The sequence below is a fragment of the Eucyclogobius newberryi genome, unplaced genomic scaffold (assembly GCF_026437365.1).
Source record: "Eucyclogobius newberryi isolate DKJ021-1_F unplaced genomic scaffold, fEucNew1.0.hap1 SCAF_19, whole genome shotgun sequence".
NCBI classification, from domain to species: domain Eukaryota; kingdom Metazoa; phylum Chordata; class Actinopteri; order Gobiiformes; family Gobiidae; genus Eucyclogobius; species Eucyclogobius newberryi.
In genome coordinates this window covers 6,779,235-6,798,569 of record NW_027315823.1, presented here as the reverse complement: position 1 = coordinate 6,798,569, position 19,335 = coordinate 6,779,235, and the positions used below count along the sequence as shown (strand labels likewise).

The 19,335-nt window shown below is 45.2% G+C and overlaps 1 protein-coding gene across 3 annotated transcripts in view; it reads left to right on the top strand.

Annotated features, from left to right (window-relative positions):
• Positions 1–19,335, top strand: part of cpne5b (copine Vb) — a 200,641-nt gene that overhangs the window by 152,063 nt on the left and 29,243 nt on the right. For all 3 annotated transcript variants that reach the window (XM_072451532.1, XM_072451530.1, XM_072451531.1), the window contains 2 exons: positions 2,951–3,054; positions 8,596–8,700. In XM_072451532.1, coding sequence (XP_072307633.1) covers positions 2,951–3,054; positions 8,596–8,700 — 209 coding nt within the window. The remainder of the gene's footprint in view (positions 1–2,950; positions 3,055–8,595; positions 8,701–19,335) is intronic.

Genomic DNA, 19,335 nt, shown 5'->3' with positions numbered 1-19,335 from the left:
AAGATATTGGCAGTGTAGGAATGATTGACGGACAAATTAAACCGAATAAGCAGCAGAATGTGCCGTATTTTCCGGAGTATAAGTCGCACCAGCCAAAAAATGCATAATAGAGAAGATAAAAACATATATGAGTCGCACTGGAGTATGAAATGTGGTCCTTTAGCCTCACTTCATTGGTTACCGCCACGTTTAAAAATCAAATCAAAGTTATTTTTATCTTGCGTTGACCTTTATTTAACCGGGAGAGTCTTGGCCATGAAGGGGAGGAGCCTGTCGCGCTCGTTTTAGCGGTAGAGGAACCCGGTAACCTCACTCCAGATGTGATCCGATCTTTCAAACCGCGGCCCCTCACACGTGGCCTTTAACCACACAATAGCCACCCGTCCCACCACGGTTACCACCCGTCCCACCACGGTTACCACCCGTCCCACCACGGTGACCACCCGTCCCACTCCACTGCCGTCCCAAAGGTCAGAGTGCACCGGTCACTCCACTGCCGTCCCAAAGGTCAGAGTGCACACAGGCGTATTCTGAGTCCCACGAAGACACTTGGATGTGACAGATCCTTGTGTCGTTCTTCTGTAAAGCACCAAACACGTGTACGGTACGAGACGTTTCACCCGCCCCCGTGTACGGTACGAGATGCTTCACCCGCCCCCGTGTACAGTACGAGACGTTTCACCCGCCCCCGTGTACGGTACGAGACGCTTGACCCGCCCCCGTGTACATTAGGAGACGCTTCACCCGCCCCCGTGTACGGTACGAGACGCTTCACCCGCCCCCGTGTACAGTACGAGACGCTTCACCCGCCCCCGTGTACAGTGCTTCACCCGCCCCCGTGTACGGTACGAGACGCTTCACCCGCCCCGTGTACGGTACGAGACGCTTCACCCGCCCCGTGTACGGTACGAGACGTTTCACCCGCCCACGTGTACAGTACGAGACGCTTCACCCACCCCGTGTACGGTACGAGACGCTTCACCCGCCCCGTGTACGGTGCGAGACGTTTCACCCGCCCCTGTGTACGGTACGGAACGTTTCACCCACCCCTGTGTACGGTACGAGAGGTTTCACCCGCCCACATGTACAGTACGAGACGCTTCACCCGCCCCGTGTACGGTGCGAGACGTTTTACCCGCCCCTGTGTACGGTACAGAACGTTTCACCCTCCCCTGTGTACGGTACGAGACGTTTCACCCGGCCCTGTCTCAAGACACGTAACATAGTGAGTTTTTGTTCTGCCACATAGTATCCAGGATCTTTCCGGTCTCGTGGTGTATATTTCTCCAGGCTGAGGCCCCTCGGGCCCCGCGGAGTACGAGGAGAGCGTGTCGTTTTATTGCTGTAGGTTGGTGTGCGCGGGGAGGGGTCGTCACGGAGACGTGGAGAGTATATGCAGAGGCCTGTCTATCCCATGCCCGGTCCATCCATCACTGCTGCGGGAAATCTAATAAGATCCAGCTCATAAAGGGCCACAGTGTCTCCCTGTGAGAGCAGAAGAAGAAGAACTGCACTCGCCAAGTTTGTGAAGTAAAAACAGTCAGGAAACATACTGTACTTATACTTGTACTTATACTGCAGCTGATGTGCTGAAGGCACTGATTTATGTCTCCATTTCCCCTTTTTGCCCTAAAGACCATCTAAACTCTGACTTTATGTTTTATGCATTGTAAACTCTAATGTTTGAATTTACTGTATCACAAAAACAGGATCTGTGGCATGTTATTATATTGTTTCCTCATCAAAAACTTACCTCGAGTTGTATTTAGTTTCATCCACTTATTAGATGACTCAGATTCAAATTCCCCACATTTGTGACGTCATAGGTAGATCTCTGAGGGCACATGGAGATCTGTGAGGTCATAGGGAGATCTCTGAGGGCACATGGAGATCTCTGAGGTCATAGGGAGATCTCTGAGGTCTTCTTCTTCTTCTTCTTTGGTGTTTTATGGCAGCTGATATCCAAGTGTTACATTACCGCCACCTACTGTAGTTGGACGTCTCAGACTTTATTCTTTAGAATTAGGTTCTAAAACAGGAGAAGCCAAAGCAAAGGTCAAGAGAGGAGGTGGAAACTGAATATTTCTGAGAACTCAAGCCTCGAATACAGAATAATGAATAAACTAACGATGAGGGGGAAAACCATTCAAACAAGTGTGTGACTCACATCTGCTTTTATGATTATTACCATTTTGGAAGAAAATAAAGTGATGTGCGTTTCTCTTCTCTCTCCCCTCTCTACTCTCCTCTTTTCTCTCTTCTCTCTTCTCTCCTCTCTCTTTCCTCTCTCTCCTCTCCTCTCTCCTCTCCTCTCTCTCCTCTTTTTTCTCTCTCCTCTCCTCTTTTCTCTCTCCTTTCTTTTCTCTCTCCTCTCCTCTTTTCTCTCTTCTCTCTCTCCTCTCTCTTCTTCTCTCTCCTCTCCTCTTTTCTCTCTTCTCTCCCTTCTTCTTTCTCCTCTCCTCTCTCTTCTCTCTCCTCTCTCCCCTCTTCTCTCTCCTCTCCTCTCTCTTCTCTTCCGTCCTCCCCTCTCTTCTCTCCTCTCTCTCCTCCCTCCTCTCTTTTCTCTCTCCTCTCCTCTTTTCTCTCTTCTCTCTCTCCTCTCTCTTCTTCTCTCTCCTTTCCTCTTTTCTCTCTTCTCTCCCCTCTTCTTTCTCCTCTCCTCTCTCTTCTCTCTCCCCTCCTCTCTCTTCTCTTCCATCCTCCCCTCTCTTCTCTCCTCTCTCCTCTCCTCTTTTCTCTCTTCTCTCTCTCCTCTCCTCTCTCCTCTTTTCTCTCTCTCCTCTCTCTTCTTCTCTCTCCTCTTTTCTCTCTTCTTTCTCCTCTCCTCTCTCTTCTCTCTCCTCTCTCCCCTCTCCTCTCTTCTCTCTCCTCTCTCCTCTCCTCTCTCTTCTCTTCCGTCCTCCCCTCTTCTCTCCTCTCTCCTCTCCTCTTTTCTCTCTTCTCTCTCCAGGACAGTGCGATGATGCAGTTCTGTGCAAACAAACTGGACAAGAAGGACTTTTTCGGGAAGTCGGATCCGTTCATGGTTTTCTATCGGAGCAACGAGGACGGAACGTGAGCGATTCTTCACAAATGTCTCTGAAAACATTTAGAAGTGACACAAAGAACGCAGCAAATTCTTCTGAAACACAATGTCCTTGACCGTCCTTAACCTTCAGATGTTTATTCCCTCAACACGCCGGGCATTTGAAGCACAGCAGACCGTCCCCTATGGAGCTAAGATCTGTACAAAATGTTATGATAGTAAATGTTGTTACACTGGTCAGAGTATATTTATATATCAGGTATAAAGGATATTTTACTCAATTATGTTATTGCCATTTCTTCATTGTTTCGTGTCAAAACAATGGGTTCTGTCATGTCTGAAATGAAGGTAATTAATCAATCAAAACAGCTCCATCAGCAGCATCACATGACCATCTGTATCAGCTGTTCTTTGTCATTTAGAGACTATTTCAACCCTTCTTTAAAGAATACTGTTGTTTCGATGAGGTAGTAAACATCATTATATACGTAAAATGTTGCAAAATGTTTTAGATTTTCTTCATTTCACGACTAAATTACTCGACACAGCCATGATTTAGTGAAATACATGTTTAAACTGTAAGAAAATTGACACAAAAACTCAACGGCTTTTGTTTTTCACCTTTTGTTTTCTTTAAATCTGAGGTAAAACGGTTCACTCCCACCAAAATCAAGTCATAATTAGAAAAACACACACAAACGTTTAAAATAATGAGTTAGAAATGCCTATATTCATCAAATGCCTTCACCCGTGAGGTTAGACCGTGTTAATATCCGCATCGAAACAAATGTGGTGTGGCCCGTCGCTATGCCGAACAACAAGCTCCGATCTGAGACTTAAAATAGAACCGTTTAATGCTTTGTTTACCTCTTTGGCCGGCTCATTTTGTCTGGGACCATTTACCAAAACAATACTTTCCATTTCGCCCCTTCATAAACGCCAGCGCCATCGCACGCTAATTCGCTCATCACTCAACCCGTTTCCCAAACCCCCCGAATCGTCCCTTTAAAACATCTGCAGGCGTGAAAAACGGATGGCTCATTTTTATGGGACGTCACGGCGCCATATTTCAGCTCTTTCCCCCAACGCCACACACTGGTTTAATTTGTGGCCCCCCTCCAGCGCTAACAACAGACGTTCTGCGTAAAATCTGCATGGAGCCGTGTCCGAGCCGATAAAACATGACAAACAAGTCGGAATGAGCTCGAAGAAGTTATTAAAGCGAGTGGAGCCGCCGCGGGCCTCTCGGGGAAAGTTCTCCGAATGCGAAAGTGAATGTCCAAGATGTAAGACGTGCGTAAATTCAAAATGCATATCCTGTTGTGAAGAGTACAGTCTTAATGTCGTCTCTGAGCATTAGTTTGGGTTTCAGGTTTCAGGTGTAGGATTCAAACCTCTTTTCAGAGTGCCGTCCGCCTCATTCCCGTCCATCGTGATCCTGCTTCCACTTGAGTCCGTGAACATAGAGCTCTCAACTGCAGATTCTGCACAGACACAACACGACAAGAAAGGATGCGTTCAGATCACACTGAAAACAGACGTATTCATTATAATAATTGTGGGTGCTGAGGTCCTGATTGCCAATGGTGTTACTCGTGCACTTGTAGATGAGCAATAACCCCACGTACTCCGATGTAAAAATCGTTCTGAGCATTTATTCCACAATGAGAACAAAATTACAGGAGAAATCCAAAGCTGGCTATTCTCAAAAACAAAACGCTACGGTAAGAAAACCATATGTCTCCTCCGTCTCTGTGTCCTTAGTTTGTGTGTGTACCTGGCCACGCCCCCTGAGCGCTGTCCCTCTTAAAGCGACGGGAACCCAACCACACCAGGGCAGGCTAATTACCACTAATAAATGTTACAAATATAACAAATGTAATCAAATAATCTAGCCTTTCCAAACAACCAAAAATATTCATTAGTAAAACATAAATTTACACATCTATAACGAAATATCAAGTTTTCCAAATCAACATAAATATATAACTAAACTTGGCTCCCACAATAATCATGATCATTTCTTTGGGCAGCAGTGGCTCGGTTGGCAGAGTGTGTCGTTCCCTTTACGCACATAACATATGTTGCACACTTCAAATATGAGGTTCAAAGTGTATTTTCATTGTTATTTATTTTTACCTGTAACAAAGACAAACATTTGTACATGTCCTTGTCATGCTCTTTGTTTGCTCCAGGAAAACAGTTCTATATTTTAACAATGCACAATAGCCCAAAAATAATAATAAAATAACAAAATATAATATACATAAACAAATTTGTGACAGACATGTGTGTTTGTTCTCTTAGAACGTTTTTAGATTAAGCAAAAGTGTCATTTTTAACTCTCCTGGTGATCCCCTTTGTTTCGATTAGCATATTAACATACTAATGTTAGTATAGCACAAGTTACAATAAAAGAACAACCAGGCTTCAACCTCATAATCTTAAAAGACAATTTCGGCCTAAACTGTCCCTCTATTGCCTTATTCATGTTCCCAGTTCCCATATAAACATTTGTTTTACCACTTTACCTTTAACAAAGACAAACATTTGTCAATGTCCATGTCATGCTCTTTGTTGTTACAGGAAACAGTTTTACTTTGCGCAGACGCCCCAGATACGGAGATGATAGAGCTCCCCTTGTGGTGTGGCATAGGAACTACACTAATGCAAATCTAAGCAAATTGAACACAGTCTGTCTTTCTAAAACCAAAAAACGATATTAAATAAATTATAACATGAAATAAAATACATTTCGGGGGGGGTGCCCTATTTGCTAGTCCCACACTTACAGTGCTCCGAGGGGCACCAGCATGACCGGGCAGTTTAGAGCGTACGGCATCATCGGCTATTTGTGCAGATTTTGCAATGAAACAGTGAGCCTTCAGTAGACATAGTCTCTTTAGTCCTTTATCAATTCAAACTAGTGAGTTTGAGAAGTGCAGAGATGGATAAACAAGCAGCGGTTTAAACAGAGACACATCAGGGGCACAACTAGTGCTGTTCTACGAACCACAAGGAGCAAAACGGTCTTTAGATCATGGAAATTGCCTTATATTATTCAATTAGAAACTGTGAAAAAGAACAAATAATACTAATAATTTATGATAGTATTACATCTAAAATGCACCAAAATACAGAAAACTCAATTATTTTTGTTGAAACTTCTTGGTAGAGGCCCCCCAGACCCCCCAGGATTGTGATTTATGCAATATTTACAAAATAGTAGAAAAAGCTTCAGTTGTAGTCATCTGGACTCAGTTAGAAATAAATAGACGTTTCGACTCTCATCCAAGAGTCATTGTCAATAAAAGAATTTAGATCGAGAACTCCGATATTAATACTGTTCTGTGGTAAGACCCGCCCATTGGGCGGAGCCTTCCTGAAGTAGAAGGAGTTGTTTGTTTCAACAGAAACTCCCCCCTTGTATCTACCGAGCTAGCCTATTCAGAATCTTAATGGGCTATTAGAATCCTCTTTGTCTTTGTGAGACCCTGGCTCAACCACCCTGAGTACCTGATTAGCATCTAAATGTCCTGGTCCTGGTCCTGGTCCTCTACCTTTCCAGGGGTTCAGTAACCCATTATAGATACCAGGAAGATTGAATCTTAGCCCTCCATTTCTGTTTAAAGAAGGTCTTTCTTTTTTAACAAAAATAGCTTCCTTGACTCCTCTTTCAAACCATCTTTTCTCCCTGCTTAAAACCTTCACCTCACCGTCTTCAAACAAGTGATTAGAGGCTTCAAGATGGAGATGCACGGCACTCTGTGGACCTGAACTAGTATTTCTTCTGTGCTGATAGAGCCTCTTGTGTAGAGGCTGTTTTGTCTCACCTATGTAACGTTCTTTACAGCTTTCTTCACTGCATTGGATAGAATAAACTACATTGCTCTGTTTTTGAGTCGGCAACTTGTCCTTAGGATGAACCAGTTTTTGTCTTAAAGTGTTTCCTGGTTTAAAATAAACAGGGACTTCGTGTTGTCTAAAAATTCTCTGCAGTTTTTCCGACAGGCCAGACACATAAGGGATAGAAACACCCTTCCTTCTCTGTTCAGTTTCCCTTTTGTCCTGCTTCTTGGTTCTCTTCACTCTGTTGAGAGCCCAAGCGGGGTAACCACAGGCTGAGAGGGCATTTCGGACATGTTTTTCCTCTTTCTTCTTGCCCTCTGAGCTGGTGGGCACACCTTGAGCTCTGTGTTGTAAGGTTCTGATCACTCCCAGCTTGTGCTGTAGTGGGTGGTTGGAACCAAAGAGCAGATACTGAACAGAAATGGAGGGCTAAGATTCAATCTTCCTGGTATCTATAATGGTATACTGAACCCCTGGAAAGGTAGAGGACCAGGACCAGGACCAGGACATTTAGATGCTAATCAGGTACTCAGGGTGGTTGAGCCAGGGTCTCACAAAGACAAAGAGGATTCTAATAGCCCATTAAAATTCTGAATAGGCTAGCTCGGTAGATACAAGGGGGAGTTTCTGTTGAAACAAACAACTCTTTCTACTTCAGGAAGGCTCCGCCCAATGGGCGGGTCTTACCACAGAACAGTATTAATATCGGAGTTCTCGATCTAAATTCTTTTATTGACAATGACTCTTGGATGAGAGTCGAAACGTCTATTTTTTCTAACTGAGTCCAGATGACTACAACTGAAGCTTTTTCTACTATGGAACACGCCTGGACGAATGAGGGATTACACCGACATATTTACAAAAATTAAATGTATTTTTTTTTTTTTTAAACATAACTATTATAGATTGCGTTACAGACACAGGGCACCCAAATGTCAAGCAGTGGCCCTGGGGGTCGTCGTCCAATCCTCTGGTGAATACTGCCATGTGTCCTTGGGCAAGACGCTTAACCCGAGAGAAAAGTGTAGATACAAGTTCAGTCAAATGCACTGCCAACAGTTTTGAGCCTAAATTAACAATACGTTTTCCAATTAATTCACATCAATTCTCGAGTTCTTCTGTCCCACACGGGCAAGGGAGATAAAGTGTCTTGCCCAAGGACACAACGGAGGGTGAAAGTCATTCAGACCTTAAAAAAAAAAGACCACGGTTGCCATCGTCGAGCGGGTCCTAGTACTGGGGTAAGTCCCGTGAGTTATGAATAATATATATATACATCATCTGTTTTGCCCCAGCACAGACTCTTGGGGTCAAAATGTCAACGCTGTGTGGCGTTACCATGACAGCAAACTCTGCTCTGGAAGATGTGAAACGCGCTCAGAAAACCATTGCAGTGAATAATGACGATGAGCAATAAACTGTTTAAGATAAATTAGCCCTGTTTATCTCGTTTTTATGATGATAAAAGTCACGTACAGCAGCTTTATGCAAAATACTGCTTTGACCACATTCCAGGGTCAACACATTCAACACTTCGGTTTATTTGGTTTGCCATCGCATCAAGACGTCGGACGCTTCAGACATCGACTGAAAAGGACGAGTAAATGACTTTCACTTGACCTGGTTCGGTTTTAAAGCTTGTACGTGCGGATTCAAGCAGCTCGGTCTAATTACGTATTTAAGAGCTCGTTCCGTGTCCGACCTTGTGTCCTTGTGTGCAGGTTTACGATCTGCCATAAAACGGAGGTGGTGAAGAACACGCTGAACCCGGTGTGGCAGCCGTTCGGCATCCCCGTGCGGGCGCTCTGCAACGGCGACTACGACAGGTAAAAAAACGCCCTTTTACCGACCGACGAACTCTATGTTTGTGCTAAAAGCTCTGTGCTATTGGTGTTACCGGGGGAAGAGAGCATCACACGGGTCCAATGTTCATAAATGTCCCAGTATTTAGCGCTGATGTTTGTCTGAGCTGTGTCTGTGTCTGAGTCTGTGTCTGTATCTGTGTCTGTGTCTGTGTCTGTGTCTGTGTCTGAGCTGTGTCTGTGTCTGAGCTGTGTCTGTGTCTGTATCTGAGCTGTGTCTGTGTCTGTGTCTGTGTCTGAGCTGTGTCTGTGTCTGAGCTGTGTCTGTGTCTGTATCTGAGCTGTGTCTGTGTCTGAGCTGTGTCTGTGTCTGTGTCTGTATCTGAGCTGTGTCTGAGCTGTGTCTGTGTCTGAGCTGTGTCTGAGCTGTGTCTGTATCTGTATCTGAGCTGTGTCTGTGTCTGTGTCTGAGCTGTGTCTGTGTCTGAGCTGTGTCTGAGCTCTGTCTGTATCTGTATCTGAGCTGTGTCTGTATCTGTATCTGTATCTGAGCTGTGTCTGTGTCTGTATCTGAGCTGTGTCTGTGTCTGAGCTGTGTCTGTGTCTGAGCTCTGTCTGCATCTGTATCTGAGCTGTGTCTGTGTCTGTGTCTGAGCTGTGTCTGAGCTGTGTCTGAGCCCTGTCTGTATCTGTATCTGAGCTGTGTCTGAGCTGTGTCTGAGCTCTGTCTGTATCTGTATCTGAGCTGTGTCTGTGTCTGAGCTGTGTCTGTGTCTGAGCTGTGTCTGTGTCTGAGCTGTGTCTGAGCTGTGTCTGAGCTGTGTCTGTATCTGTGTCTGAGCTGTGTCTGTGTCTGAGCTGTGTCTGAGCTCTGTCTGTATCTGTATCTGAGCTGTGTCTGTGTCTGAGCTGTGTCTGTGTCTGAGCTGTGTCTGTGTCTGAGCTGTGTCTGAGCTGTGTCTGTATCTGTGTCTGAGCTGTGTCTGTGTCTGAGCTGTGTCTGAGCTCTGTCTGTATCTGTATCTGTATCTGAGCTGTGTCTGTATCTGTATCTGAGCTGTGTCTGTGTCTGAGCTGTGTCTGTGTCTGAGCTGTATCTGAGCTGTGTCTGAGCTGTGTCTGAGCTGTGTCTGTGTCTGAGCTGTGTCTGTGTCTGTGTCTGTATCTGAGCTGTGTCTGTGTCTGAGCTGTGTCTGAGCTGTGTCTGTGTCTGTGTCTGAGCTGTATCTGAGCTGTGTCTGAGCTGTGTCTGTGTCTGAGCTGTGTCTGTGTCTGTGTCTGTATCTGAGCTGTGTCTGTGTCTGTGTCTGAGCTGTATCTGAGCTGTGTCTGAGCTGTGTCTGTGTCTGAGCTGTGTCTGAGCTGTGTCTGTGTCTGAGCTGTGTCTGAGCTGTGTCTGAGCTGTGTCTGTGTCTGAGCTGTGTCTGTGTCTGAGCTGTCTCTGTGTCTGTGTCTGTCTCTGTCTCTGTGTCTGAGCTGTCTCTGTGTCTGTGTCTGTGTCAATGTATGTGTCTGTCTCTGTCTCTGTCTCTGTCTCTGTGTCTGTGTCTGTGTCTGAGCTGAGGTCCTATATTACGCTGAATTGACTCGTGTTAGAATGGTGTTACCTCAAGACCATCAAAAACAAACCTGGAGTTGCAGTTTGTTTCACTCGCACATGTCTGAGCAATAGTTTTAGGCTCATCTCAAAAACGTAAAGGGAACATATTAAAAATTGATTTTTTTAACCCTTTTCTAATACTGTTTCTCATCAAAACACCTGGAGTAGAATTTACTTTCATTCGCTCCAGTTTGAGGAATCCTGGTTAGAAAATCATCTTTGGACAGACAAAAACACTCCTCTGCAGCTCCACGGTAACTGACGTCTCCTCCATAACTGACGTCTCCTCCATAACTGACGTCTCCTCCATAACTGACGTCTCCTCCATAACTGACGTCTCTTCCATAACTGACGTCTCCTCCATAACCGACGTCTCCTCCATAACCGACGTCTCCTCCATAACTGACGTTTCCTCCATAACCGACGTCTCCTCCATCACCGACGTTTCCTCCATAACTGACGTCTCCTCCATAACTGACGTCTCTTCCATAACTGACGTCTCCTCCATAACCGACGTCTCCTCCATAACCGATGTCTCCTCCATAACTGACGTTTCCTCCATAACCGACGTCTCCTCCATCACCGACGTTTCCTCCATAACTGACGTCTCCTCCATAACTGACGTTTCCTCCATAACTGACGTCTCCTCCATAACTGACGTTTCCTACATAACTGACGTTTCCTCCATAACTGACGTCTCTTCCATAACTGACGTTTCCTACATAACCGACGTCTCCTCCATAACTGACGTTTCCTCCATAACTGACGTCTCCTCCATAACTGACGTCTCCTCCATAACTGACGTTTCCTCCATAACCGACGTCTCCTCCATAACTGACGTCTCCTCCATAACTGACGTTTCCTCCATAACTGACGTTTCCTCCATAACTGACGTTTCCTCCATAACCGACGTCTCCTCCATAACTGACGTTTCCTACATAACTGACGTTTCCTACATAACTGACGTTTCCTCCATAACTGACGTCTCTTCCATAACCGACGTCTCCTCCATAACTGACGTCTCCTCCATAACTGACGTTTCCTACATAACTGACGTTTCCTCCATAACTGACGTCTCTTCCATAACCGACGTCTCCTCCATAACTGACGTCTCCTCCATAACTGACGTCTCCTCCATAACTGACGTTTCCTACATAACTGACGTTTCCTCCATAACTGACGTCTCTTCCATAACCGACGTCTCCTCCATAACTGACGTCTCTTCCATAACTGACGTTTCCTCCATAACCGACGTCTCCTCCATAACTGACGTCTCCTCCATAACCGACGTCTCCTCCATAACTGACGTTTCCTCCATAACTGACGTCTCCTCCATAACCGACGTCTCCTCCATAACTGACGTTTCCTCCATAACTGACGTTTCCTCCATAACCGACGTCTCCTCCATAACCGACGTCTCCTCCATAACCGACGTCTCCTCCATAACTGACGTTTCCTACATAACTGACGTTTCCTCCATAACTGACGTCTCCTCCATAACTGACGTTTCCTCCATAACCGACGTCTCCTCCATAACTGACGTCTCCTACATAACTGACGTTTCCTCCATAACTGACGTCTCTTCCATAACTGACGTTTCCTCCATAACTGACGTCTCTTCCATAACTGACGTTTCCTCCATAACCGACGTCTCCTCCATAACTGACGTTTCCTACATAACTGACGTTTCCTCCATAACTGACGTCTCTTCCATAACTGACGTTTCCTCCATAACCGACGTCTCCTCCATAACTGACGTCTCCTACATAACTGACGTTTCCTCCATAACCGACGTCTCCTTCATAACCGACGTCTCCTCCATAACTGACGTTTCCTACATAACTGACGTTTCCTCCATAACTGACGTCTATTCCATAACTGACGTTTCCTCCATAACCGACGTCTCCTCCATAACTGACGTCTCCTACATAACTGACGTTTCCTCCATAACTGACGTCTCTTCCATAACTGACGTTTCCTCCATAACCGAGGTCTCCTCCATAACTGACGTCTCCTACATAACTGACGTCTCTTCCATAACCGACGTCTCCTCCATAACTGACGTTTCCTCCATAACTGACGTCTCTTCCATAACCGACGTCTCCTCCATAACTGACGTTTCCTCCATAACTGACGTCTCTTCCATAACCGACGTCTCCTCCATAACTGACTTCTCCTCCATAACCGACGTCTCCTCCATAACTGACGTTTCCTCCATAACTGACGTCTCCTCCATAACTGACGTCTCCTCCATAACTGACGTTTCCTCCATAACTGACGTTTCCTCCATAACCGACGTCTCCTCCATAACTGACGTCTCCTCCATAACTGACGTTTCTTCCATAACTGACGTCTCCTCCATAACTGACATTTCCTCCATAACTGACGTTTCCTCCATAACCGACGTCTCCTCCATAACTGACGTCTCCTCCATAACCGACGTCTCCTCCATAACTGACGTTTCCTACATAACTGACGTTTCCTCCATAACTGACGTTTCCTCCATAACCGACGTCTCCTCCATAACTGACGTCTCCTCCATAACTGACGTCTCCTCCATAACTGACGTTTCCTCCATAACTGACGTTTCCTCCATAACCGACGTCTCCTCCATAACTGACGTCTCCTCCATAACTGACGTTTCCTCCATAACTGACGTCTCTTCCATAACTGACGTTTCCTCCATAACCGACGTTTCCTCCATAACTGACGTCTCTTCCATAACTGACGTTTCCTCCATAACCGACGTCTCCTCCATAACTGACGTTTCCTCCATAACTGACGTCTCCTCCATAACTGACGTTTCCTCCATAACCGACGTCTCTTCCATAACTGACGTTTCCTCCATAACTGACGTCTCCTCCATAACTGACATCTCCTCCATAACAGACGTTTCTTAAATAACTGACGTCTCCTCCACGATCAGAACAACTGTGTGCTGAGACCAGGAAGTAAACTAATGCCTTTTATGAAATGTGCATCTTAAAGGTTGAATGGACGATTTTTTTGGCCCAAATCTGAGTCTCATTTCCTCGTGGCGTGGACTGCGATTAGTCCTGCCACGTATCAATCATAAAACGCACCTACCGCTCACCTGCAGCCGCGTGCAGCTCGTCCCCATGAGAGCAACATGTTTCCGCGTGTCTAAGCGCATTGATCTATCATAATATAGTTCCCTCAGTGTACGGGACAAAATGGAGACGGAGAAAGACAGTTCGAGCTGACTCAGAAGAAGATGGAAATCTACGGGAGACGAGAGATGCGATCCGTCGCGCTAATAAACAAACGCACGTGTTTGTTGTATCAGTCCACACGGGGGAGTGCGCATGTGCACTTCCACCTGTGTTCTCAAATCGCCGAAAAATCCTCCATTACGCCTTTAAACTGTTGAGTGGTGGCGCCATCCACTGGCTGCAAGGGGGAATTACACATGTTGTTATAAAATACATATTTATTTATTTTTATGGTTGTCGAACTAAAGATACTCAAGGCTGAAAACAATAGAAATAATGCATCATAATGTTTATAACAATAGAAATAATGCATCATTTTTCCCCTTTAAACTGCCCTGTTTAACCGTTTTACTTCACAATACACGTGTTCCTTTTGTTCATTTGAGTCTCCACTATGTTCTGAGTGAAGGAAGATAGGCAGCAGTAAAGTATAATAATGTATAATAACAATTTTTATTATGTTGAATGTCAACTGCATATGTTTTGTAATAAACCTTGTGACCCAGAGCTTTATTAAGTATTGATATCCGATATAGGTTATTGTGCAAAATGTCGATTATTGGATTGACACACAGCACTTTCTAAAGCACGTTCAGTCCGGTGTACATGTACTATACACGTACTATACACATACTACACACATACTATACACATACTGTACACACTCCTTAGATTGTACCACGGCTCGGGCTTTGTCTCCTCGTCCCTTGCGGTCGTTTAACCTCATCGACGCTCCCGTCCTCCTTTTGTCACGGCTTGCGCGTGTAGAAGGTCAAACGTGGAAACGGATCTGAACACAAAAGACTTCTGGGAAAGCTACGGGTCTGAAGAAGGCGACGACACAAAAGGGCCCGAGCCATATGGATTCTGGGGGCCGATGTGTAAGAGCGTTAAAGGACCCGATGGAGGACCCGGTGGAGGAGCCGATGGAGGAGCCGATAAAACTGCCGATATATTTATATACTTTAGCAGCTGATTATAAAAAGTGCGTCAGGCTCTGTTAGTTTCAAATTGGGTTTATTAAGGCGACATTAACTGTTATTTGGCCTCTTCGCTTTAATGGCGTTTGCACAACACTCTTTTTGATAAACTATCGATGTGAATTCACAACGTTAAAGATGTGCTCAGCCTAATCTATGAAACACAAACAAACTACTGCACGGATACATATTAGAGCATTCAAATGTCTGTAAATTGGATACTTTTGTTGTATTCTATAGTCTACGCTTTAAAACGAGGTAAAAAAAACAAACACCATATCACGATTTTGCAATACACGCGATTACGATATATCGCTGACTATTATTCTACGATACATCGCTATGTTTTAAAGACCCCGACACATTCTGACATAACATTTTTCTTTGTCAAACCGTGCCCGGCACAAACTCAAAATGAAACACGCCCTTTTCAATCGCTGAGAACACGTTTCCTTTCTTTAAACGAGCGACAGAAGTGAAGCGCGGCGGCAAAATCCTTCGGGAAATTACCGAAAATGACTCGCAGCGATAATATCGATACGGCAGCCCGCGATATCGATACTGTATCACCGAATTCAGTATCACGATATAGTGATATTTCAATATTTTGACACACCCCTGCTGTTAGTATTCTCTCTGTATTTACTCAAACGCAGTCGCAAACAGGAATTTAAACTAAAATACCGTATTTCTGGACTATAAGTCGCACCAGTCAAAGAATGCATAAAAGAGAAGAAAAATACATTATATATATATTAGTTGCACTGGAGTATGAAATGCGGTTGCAAGTGTGAAAATAACAAATAATATCAAATATAAGTTGTAGTATAAGTATATAAGTATAAATACAAGCATAAGTCGAACCCCGGCCAAAACTATGAAAAAAAACTACTCATAGTCCGGAAAATATTGTATTCCAAAGTTTCAAATATTTGTTTCTGAAATAAACTTTTCACAATCAAAACATCTTCTGTTGAATAACTGAAATATTAAATCGAGCTGTCGCAGGGAAAGACAGTGTTGTGACGAATAACTAATTATCTAAAATCATGTTTGTAATTCTCCGTGGCGCGCGTCAGAGTTGATAGGGCGCGTCGCGGAGGGCGCTCAGTCGCACACCCGCCTTTTGAAGTTTAAAAGAAAATGTTGTCAACGGAAACAAACAATAAAACAAAAAAATGTCAGAGAGAAAAACTGACAGACGGCGGCGTTTGTGGCGGAGATGTATTTAATGTGTCTCCTTCCTCCTGATTAAGCTCCTCCGCCGCAGACAGGCTTCCTCTCGCCGCGCTCGTCAAGACCGTAATTACCCACAATGAGAGAGCGCCGAGAAATCCCGGACGGCGCCGAGAATAGAGGCTCGCGCGCCTCGTGAAGAAGAGCGGGGGAGGCGGCGGGGGGAGGTGGCGGGGGATCTGAGGTGAAGACGAGGCAGGAGGAACCGGAGCTCGTTCTTCTCAGAATCAGAATCAGAATTGCCATTGTCAATGAAAGAATACACAAACATAGGAACTTGTCTTGAATAGGTCAAAAGAGGAACAATTTAAGTCTACTATGGGATAAGAATAACAATAAGCTATCCTGTCTGAGGGGAGTGGCCTCCTGCCTGAGGGGAGTGGCCTCCTGCCTGAGGGGAGTGGCCTCCTGCCTGAGGGGAGTGGCCTCCTGTCTGAGGGGAGTGGCCTCCTGTCTGAGGGGAGGGGCCTCCTGCCTGAGGGGAGTGGCCTCCTGCCTGAGGGGAGGGGCCTCCTGCCTGAGGGGAGTGGCCTCCTGCCTGAGGGGAGTGGCCTCCTGCCTGAGGGGAGTGGCTCAAAGGGTCGGCTGTGATCTGACCTGTACATTCTGGAGACGTACAGGTCCTGCAGAGATGGAAGTCTGCAGCCGATCACCTTCTGAGCAGAGGGCGCTGTAGTCTCTGTTTGTCCCTGGCTGTGGCTCATGTACCACACGGTGATGGACTCTGCGTTTAAAACCCTTCGCTCGTACTTTCTAGAACGGTTTGTCTTTTACCCAAACAGAGGAAAACAAATCCTGTCCAGCGGCCGACTTTGGGACGCTGCCCCGGAGTTACGGACGCCCACCGCTTTGTGTCTGTGTAAAACTAACTAAACTAAAGACGTTTAATAAACACATAATGACATTGTTATTGTGGTTTTTTAAATGCTTTGAATCGGATTTACCCTTTTTTTCCACATCCTTTAAAGCACTTAAGCACTTTGTTTTGGTTGTTGCGAATAAATTTTGATTGATTTGATTGAAATGCAGTGGTAAGAACCCAAACCTTGGTGCAAACATGACTTTATTTTGTACTTAGAGGATGATAATGGCAAATGCAGTGATATTCTGAGGAGGCGGTCCGCTCTTTTTAATTATTAACGTGTTAATTAATTAATTAAACTAAACTTTGTTTAAAAATGAAAGTTATTGAGGACTAAACCTGGGACTAAGGGGGCGTTTGTGTTTGAGCCCAGACCCAGACCAGGATTAGTTCCCAGTTTAATTTTACAGATACCAATACTGGTCTATATTCTTATTATTGAAGGACACGTTTAAAATATGTATACAACACTAAACCTGTTTTTGTATCGATATGTATTATATTATGTGTAAATCCAAATAATACTATCTAAAATAGTGTTATTTTATAAAGAAGAGCATCAGACGCAGCTGCTTGGACCAAACAATATCCAAAAGTCTATAATTGTAATAAATAACTACTTTCCAATGCTAAGCAATGTCATTAAAAACACGTCTGTCAAGCTAAATGTGCAATAACAGGCAATTCAAAGACTGTCAATGTTTTATTCTTTGCTTTTTTCGTTTTTTGATGCTTTAGACGGACACATTTTATATTTAATCATATTGTGCCATTTTTAGTTTTTCATTATTTGTATTATTGCTATTTTCGTTTGCTCGTCGGTCATGTTCCTAGTTGTTGTTTTTTGCATGTCTTTAAAATGAAAAACTTGAAAACAAAATAAAATAAATATATTTAAATGAATTAAATAAATAGACGGACACATTTCTCTGAAAGGCGGTGAACATGTTTATATTAAAGATTGTACTGTAATTATTCGACCATTTTAATGACATTTATAACGTTACTTCCTGAACACGAGCAGCAAATGTGCCATAGGTAATTCCACAACGGTTACCGAGCAACCACACTGTAAACAAGGGCCATATATACATCACCCTGTACGATTTGTCAAATACCACTAGAGAACACCTGTATTTTTTTTAAAGAAAGTACAATCCCACCAAACTGTATTCATGTGAAAAACATGAAAACCTGTTTTAAACCAATGAACTAAGCTAAATTTAGCGTTTATTGGGATGTGATCATATTTACCAGTAATGAGATCATCTGGCTGTTCCGCGGCTCTTCTGTCTGCTCGCCGTCTTTTACCGAATGTCTCTCCGTGCTCGCTCTGCTCGCTCGTACGAACACGAAGGATTCTGGAGCTCTATTATGCACTATTATGTTCAGATTTGAATGATTCTTTCCCGTTCAAATCCCCCACAGACCCCTTTGAGCCCCTGCAACACGTGTCTATTTAATTATTGTGACATCCTCGTCCCCGGTTCAGGCGTAAGGAAGCCCCGAGTTGTCCCGCCGTCCCCCGAGTCGTCCCGCCACACCCACACGGACCTGTTCACGCCGCTCCGAGCCACTCGCGTCACCACGGATTATTTTCTCCCCCCGTCTCGTGTTTACGCTCCGTGTTTTTGAAGTCTTCTGTGTGATCGCACTGACAGACCACTGACCTATTCATAAGGCTGAGGCCGGACTGGTTTTATTTTGTAGATTCACTGAAAGAGTATGGACGGTTGCTGGGGGGGGGGCTCGTGTTATTCCTGGCATCTGAAAAGAAACCTCTGTTAACAGAAGGACACGTGGGATTGTTAAGGGATGAACAAACACAGCATATTTCGCACTTCAGGGTTCGTCAGCTGATGGTAAATATTCTTTACCATTCTTTACCATTTTTCATGCAATAATGTGATGTTTACCGGCTGAACCCAAAGCAGAGTCACACGAGACAAAGGCAAGTTTAACAGTTTATTTCACGTAATCCAACTCTGATCCAAACTCTAGTCCGGTTGGAAAGGTCGGTCTGATTGAATCGAACTCTGGCGCGATTAATTTGATTTGTGAACGCAAACAGAGCAGATGGTGGAGCAAAAGCAGGACGAGAGAATGAAGTGGGACACGCGAGGCTCAAGCGGGACAAATGACCTGCAGAAAAATGTGAAAGTAACAAGACAAATTTCTCCTGACCAACCGGACACTCTCCGATCCCAGAACACACCCTCTGACCCAAGAACACACTCTCCGACCCCTGACCGCACCCTCCAACCCCAGAACACACCCTCAGACCCTTGACCGCACCCTCCGATCCTTGACTGCACCCTTCGACCCCAGAACACTCCGTCCGACCCCAGAACACACCCTCCGACCCCTGACCGCACCGTCCGACGCCAGAACACACCTTCCGACCCCTGACCGCACCGTCCGACCCCAGAACACACCCTCCGACCCCAGAACACACCATCCGACCCCAGAACACGCCGTCCGACCCCAGAACACACCCTCCGACCCCAGAACACACCATCCGACCCCAGAACACGCCGTCCGACCCCAGAACACACCCTCCGACACTTGACTGCGCCTGGAAATTCTGTCCATAAAAACTATGAACAGAACCGGTGACAAAGAGCATCCCTGAGGAGTCCCACATGCACTGGGAACAGGTCTGACTTACAGCTCCTGCTCCGGTCATACAGGGACCGGACAGCCCTGAGCAAAGGGCCCCGGACCCCGTACTCCCAGAGCACCCCCCAC